The 6787-nt window shown below is 30.6% G+C and overlaps 2 protein-coding genes across 2 annotated transcripts; one reads left to right on the top strand and one right to left on the bottom strand.

The window, feature by feature from the left end:
* Positions 1-951: 951 nt before the first annotated feature.
* Positions 952-2103, bottom strand: GO595_003638 (uncharacterized protein; the record flags this gene model as incomplete). Its single annotated transcript, XM_067916681.1, has 1 exon — positions 952-2103. The coding sequence occupies one exon, from the start codon at positions 2101-2103 to the stop codon at positions 952-954; it is 1152 nt and encodes a 383-aa protein (XP_067776218.1).
* Positions 2104-6043: 3940 nt separating this feature from the next.
* GO595_003637 (uncharacterized protein) lies at positions 6044-6733 on the top strand (the record flags this gene model as incomplete). The annotated part of the gene is made up of 1 exon (XM_067916680.1): positions 6044-6733. One exon carries the CDS (start codon positions 6044-6046, stop codon positions 6731-6733), a length of 690 nt encoding a protein of 229 aa, XP_067776217.1.
* Positions 6734-6787: the final 54 nt, after the last annotated feature.

The raw sequence follows: 6787 nt of genomic DNA, 5'->3' as shown, positions 1-6787 counted from the left end.
TTTTTAAAAAATATTTAAACATGCATTATAGTTTTTATTTATATATAATTTATTTTTCTAGATCAAGAGGATATCAAGAAAAGGGGGTGGGGTCAGGACTTTTTGCACCCCCTATATATTTGCTAATGATTTGCAATTACAAAATGCACTATCACATATTGTAATAATTGAAGATGGAATTGTAATATTTGCTAACGAGCTACCTTGATTAAATACGTAGCTTTTAATTTCTTTAACAGAAGGTAGAATCATTACATATTAATGATGTACAACCTGAAAATGCCCATTCTTCAATTGTTGTTAAATTTTTCCCAAAGATTACCATAGACAATGAATTACATTCATAAAAAGCTTTTGTACTAATTTTCTTTACATTATCTCCAATATCAACAGATGATAATAATTTCTAACCAGAGAATGCATTTTCCGGAATTTCACTTACTGTTCCGTTAATGATAATTCGGGCTATATTATCTTTGTATGAACTTGCTTCAGCAAACCCAGTGGAATTAGAAATTACAAATTTAAAACAATTAATTGTGCATACCAATAAATTTAATATCAACAAAAAAATGAACTTGTATGTGTCAAAAAACATCAGCTCTTAAACATTTCAAATGAAAATCGATAAAATTGAATAATAAAAGTTCAAAAGCTTGATGAAACAATCTAAAATGGTTTTTTAGAGGACGGATTCCAAAGAACTCATTTTGTGTAAGACGAAGCTTTTCAATATTTAATTTATTCTCAAACATATATCCAAATCTTTCCATGTTTCTATGGAATATTTAAAGGACAACGTATAACTTTTCTAGTAAAAACAAATGGAGTCAGAGTGATATCAATTCGAACCCGAAACAAATTTTCGATAACAAATGAAAACGCATTTTTGGTCACATTTCTCATATTAAAAACAATTTTGTAACATATGTTTTACATATTTTAGATATATTATTTGGTTTTGCTGATATTTTCGTTCTTTGGTGGTGGTACATCTTCGATATCCTCTATCGATAGCAGCTCTTCGTCTTTTTCGAGCTTGTCGCGATCTTCTTCGTTTAACTCCGCGTTGTCAACTTCTTCTTTGATCTTCTTCCTCATGTACAAGTACAACAAAACAATCGCAACGCATAACAACATGAACGAGAACGAAGAGGCGTTCATTTCGAAGTGAACAAGCGACGTATCCCATGTCGGGTGGCCGATCCAACAGATGTCAGAATTGAGATTATTTGTGAAAGTGAGATTCGGGTTTGGCTCGCTTAATTGGTTCGTATGGGTGACGTTAGCGAAAAGTTTGGGGTCATTGACGTAACATGCATCAAGTGTGATTATCGAATTTGTCAATGATACATTCTCAGATTGAACATTGACAAACAAAACCATGACTATAAGGGCTTTAGAGTCTTCGAATGATATCAAATTACCGGAAAAATTAGAGTCGGTTATGATCGAATCATGAAATATTAGAGTTGTTTCTTTGACTGAAAAGAGTGAGTTTGTGGAAACGTTATGGACTGTGAGGTAATAGATTTCAGAGGTATAGGATGATAAATCAAAGAGTGTTGATGGAGTTCGATTTGTTACATTAATTTTCGTAATGAGAGATTTAAGACTTGAGACTCGATTGGCAAACTCTCCGTCACCACCAGAGGACACTTGAATATCAGATATGTGACAGTGATAATTGGCATAAATTGCCATATCATTTATTGGTGATGTGGATTCTTCAAAACATATGTAATCAATTCTTATTCTAAACATGTCGGCATAGATAGAACCGCCTTCTTGAGGAGAGGTACAATTAATGAAGCCAGAACAATTAATATTTAAATACGAATTTTGAACATTAGAGACAAAATAAATGGCTCCTCCACCAGTGTCTCTATTTGTGCAATTAATGAAGAGACAACGAGAAATTATTGTGGTTTGGTTGTTGTTTATTGATAATGTTTCGTTATAACTAAGCTTATAATATTGAATACTTTCAGAATCAACCTTAATTGGAGAACTTAAGAAGTTTTTGAAGTCCGATGAATAAATAGAAAGTGTTTTATAATTTGATAGATACAATACATTTGTTAAAGAATTTGATAATTTCATTTTATCAAGATGAATGGTTGAAGCCCGTTGTGAAATCATGGGGGAACCTCCTAAAATTGAATTTAGAATTAAAGATGATACTGTGAGGTTCGAAAAAAACATTGTGAATGATTCATTCAATTATCGAACGCTTTCAAAACGGCAAACAGAGATTGTCAATTCAATAAATGAAAATTGAATGTATGCCTTTTGCACTTTTGTTTACAACGAGAAAATTTTGGTTTTGGAATTTTGTTATTTCTTTTATGTAGAAAGAAAATTTATATTAAAATCTTTTATTGATCATAGTCTTTCATAATTGGTTTGTATAAAATCACATGCTTAAATTCAGATGCATTTTCAGGTGCGATATTTTCTGGCGATGATTTTGCTGGTTGGAATCCTAATTTATTGAAAAATCGCATTCCACTTTCATTTGCTTTATAAACAAATGTCATTAAGCAATCAACTTTTGTCTTATAAGCAAGTGCTTCTATAGCACTCATGAGAAAGGTACCAAGACCACAGCTTTGATATTTTGGTTCTATTTGTATATCGTAAATAAACAAAACAAAACTTCTTTCTTGATCTTCAAAACGAAAATGAACAAAACCGATTGGTGAATCGTTTGATTCAGCAATGAGGTAAAGAGCATTGTCTTCGGATAGCTCATAAGATTTTGCTTCTTCACTCCATTCATATGAAACATCATAAATTGATTTCATATTTTGAAGAGTTAATTCATTCACCCAATCAATGAAATCATATTGGCATCCTTGGTATGAGCGTATTATTGCATCAATTCCTGATTGATTAAAAGTTTTATATTTGCTTAGATCTTCTAGCAAATTTTCTTTGCATTGAGCCTCTTGGACTAAGCTTTGAATGTGTCTGATTTTGACCGAATCTTCTTGGTATTTATTTTGTAAATCTATAGCGTTTTGATCCATCTTTAGTAAAAAACGTTAAATAAAATTAATGTATGAAAAAATGCGTCTCTAAAATGACAAAAAATTTCTGGCACTGTAATTGGCTAGAACGTTATTGGCAAATGCTAGATCAAGAGAGAATTAACACAGTAATTGCAACAATTGATATTGTTCAAAATGCAGTTGACCAAAATGCATTATTTTCTTATATGAAGACTAATTTGAAAAAAGATGTTTCATTCTTAAATGCTCTTGATTATTTTGACGAAGCGAATCGTTCTATGAAATCCGACAGAAAGAATTCTAAATCTACGCAAGACATTGATTATTATCTTTCACTATGCTTGAAACAAAAAATTGATCAAGATATTTCCAAATATATTGAAACAAAAAAGAAAATTTTAGCAGCAGCCGAAAAACAAAAATCAAACGCAACTAAAGTAAAGCAAAATGCACGTGTAAATACAGATCAATCTCATTTTGATGGAAGAATTGATCTATTATACATCATTTTAAATTATCCTTATTTACCTAAACAGCTTCAAACGCTTCAAGAAAATGATGTTGATCTCAATACATTTATTTCTATTGTCCCAAAAGAAGGAACAATAAATCCAAGTGAAGAAGTTGTAACAAATAACAAAAAAAATGACAAAGTTCCATCCAAAAAAGGAGTTATTTCTGGCTCAGAACTTGATTTTATTTATCATCCTAATGCAAATCCACCACTTCGTTGGGTCTCATTAAAAGATTCTTCATCACCACATATTGCTTTTATTGAAGTCAAAGCTGGTGATGAGGTTTCCAGCACGTTTAAATCATTAGAAACTGAGCTTATTAACCTATCAAAATATCGAGTTGAATATAATACAATATTTAATGACAAAAAATTTATACATATCCCAACAGCAAAAAACAAATTTCCCACTGACAAATTCAAAAGTTATCTTAATGAAAGCAGTGACAATTTTGTAGATGCGATTTATTATCAATTAAAAGCCGTCAACTTTACCAATGAAAATCAACAAGACGATCAACCTGATGAAGAATATTCTAAAATCTTTCGTCAAGGTAAGAAAGAAATCAATCGAAAAGTTGTTTTATCGCAAGGTTTTTTCATGTCCTATTTTCCACATACTGTTCCATATGATTTACATCAATTATTATATTGTTTAATTAAATGGAAATTACCACCAAAAGACTCATTACTAACGACGACATTAGCCCAGTTTTTGACGAAACCCGAAAATTATTATGCATATGCAGGACAACAATTTGATAATTTAGTAATGTCGGCAAATAAGAAATATCAACTTGGATTACCGATGACATTTTTTGATTGGCAACAATGGACTTATCAATCGGAATATTTAACGGCGGAAGTATTAAATAATTCGATTCATAACTATGAACTTATTGAAACATACTTTGATAAATCTGTTGGATTACTTTATGTTCTTTCATTACCACCTATTTCGAAGAGCATTAGTAATACTATTCCAAAATATTTTATGCCACAAACTATTGATGGTATTACTGAATATATTAAATATAACAATGAAATTAATAATAATAACAATAAAAAACAAAACAAAAATAATATATCTCCTGCAAATGTTAAACATAATTCACTTGATTTTAATTTATTATTACCACAATTATCTCAAAGAATTAAAACCTCGGAAAAGTTTTATAAATTACCTTTAAAGACATCAAACACTTCATTTTTTTCTACATCTTATTATCTAAATGATAATTTGAAAGTTATATTAAAAAGGGATTTAGTTAATGAACAAATCCAATTCCAATATTCAGCGATATTAAATAATTTATTTGAAATTCGTGGTCGTTCTAATTCGATAATTATATTACCTATTGAAGAAATTCGTATAATGATAGATTTCCCTTATAGTATTACCATATTATTTCATAATCAAACGATACAATTCCATCAACAAAATTTATATTTAAAAGCTAATGATGAACAAATAAATGTTATAACTAAAGAAGGCGCTTTTATTACGAATCAAAAAGATGATCATAAAGTAATAGTTCGCTCAAATGGTACCATTTGTCATCATAAAAAAGATCAATGGTATTATGTTGATAAAGACAGTAATATGTTTATACAAACTAAAGAAGGTGTAAAATATGTTGAAACTAAACATGCCGAAGTATTTGACTTTATAGAGAACGCCAAATCAGTTATCAGGCCTGATGAAATCGAATATTATATTAAAAACGATGGAAGTCGACGAATATTACTTAATCATGAATGTTCTATCGAACAATCCATAGATTTATTATCATATGATATTATTAACTTCCCAATCATCTATAAGAATCGAGAAGGATTTGTATTATCTATTGATCAATTCGAAATGCAATTTTCGGATAAATATTCACAAATTAAATGTAATGATTATTCCATTGAAATAACAGAAAATAGTGTCGAATTCGATACTTGTACATCACAAATGTATATAAGTGTTAATCATTGTGAATTTAAATCAAACAATAACGTGTTGATTGCTGATTCTAATGGCGTTGAAGCTATGTGTGAAATCGATGTCGAAATTCCAAATAAAAAGAAATTAACAGTATATAATACACATTGGGGAAAAGGTTTACCGATAAAAAATAATTTGGTCGAACAAGAACAAGTTAATTTACATAAGGCGTTCTTGCCACATTTCTTCGTGGTGAATTCCGATTTACGTGTAACAGAATTTTTGCGTCCTGATACAATAGAAGTCGAAGGGCCAACAAAATATGTAGACACAATAATGCATCCAACTGGTTCTTTATGTAAAATAATATCTTTACATAACGAAAATAATGAACCACTCGCATTCATAGAAAATAAACCAATAACAAAACAAGAAAGAACAAACTTAATGAAATTAATTCATATACCAAAACCTAAAAAAGGTACCGTAATTACAAAGGAAAAAGAAGCGGAAAATAGAAAATTGGCTGAATCTGTATTTCAAAAGTTTTTAATGGACTCAAAATTATTTATTGGTTTAATAATGAAACAATTTTCGAGAAATCAGGATAAGTTCTTCGATGAAAATAGACCTTCGACTGTCCCTGCAGAAGAAAAAACATTTTTACCTCCTCATACACCTTCCCCAAGGATTTTAGAAGCTCAAGCAAATCTTCGTTCTATGAAAGTCGCTGATTTGCGTGATAAGCAGGTATTAAATTATTGGAAAAGTAAAGAAGCTGAATTTGCAGTACCTATAGAACATCCTTCGACTTTGTCAAGGCCGATTTCGCCAAGGGTGGCCCTAAATGACCCTCCAAGGGGCACCACAAAAATGGACCCGCCCCCGGTCTATCGTCCGGAGACGTTTAAGCCGGTGATTAAAACTCCTATCGTCACTAAACGGGCACCGCCCAAAGAACAAAAAAAGCCTTTAACTGTTAAAACAACTCCTGAAGTTGTTAACTTCGGAAATATAAGACAAAATATGTCTGCTAGTACAAAACTAACGTTAACAAACCTTGGCGCTACACCTTTGCATTTCTCTGTATCACAGCCAAGTAATGAATTTGTGAAAGTTTTGGCTCTTCCTGGAGTAGTATATCCTGGATTGAAGATGACTTTGAAAATCTCCTTGATGCCAGCTCCGAAACAGAAAATATCGACATCATTTCAATTGAAGACGAATTTGTATGATATCACAGTTCCCGTTTTTGTAAATATTACATCGTAAATAAATTTGCGAATAATGTATCTTAATTTATATTTTATAAAATATGTTGAGAAT

This window comes from Histomonas meleagridis (assembly GCF_020186115.1).
Source record: "Histomonas meleagridis strain 2922-C6/04-10x chromosome Unknown contig_221, whole genome shotgun sequence".
In the NCBI taxonomy this organism is placed as follows: domain Eukaryota; phylum Parabasalia; order Tritrichomonadida; family Dientamoebidae; genus Histomonas; species Histomonas meleagridis.
The sequence above is the reverse complement of the archived record's forward strand: the minus strand, read 5'-3'. Positions and strand labels throughout refer to the sequence as shown.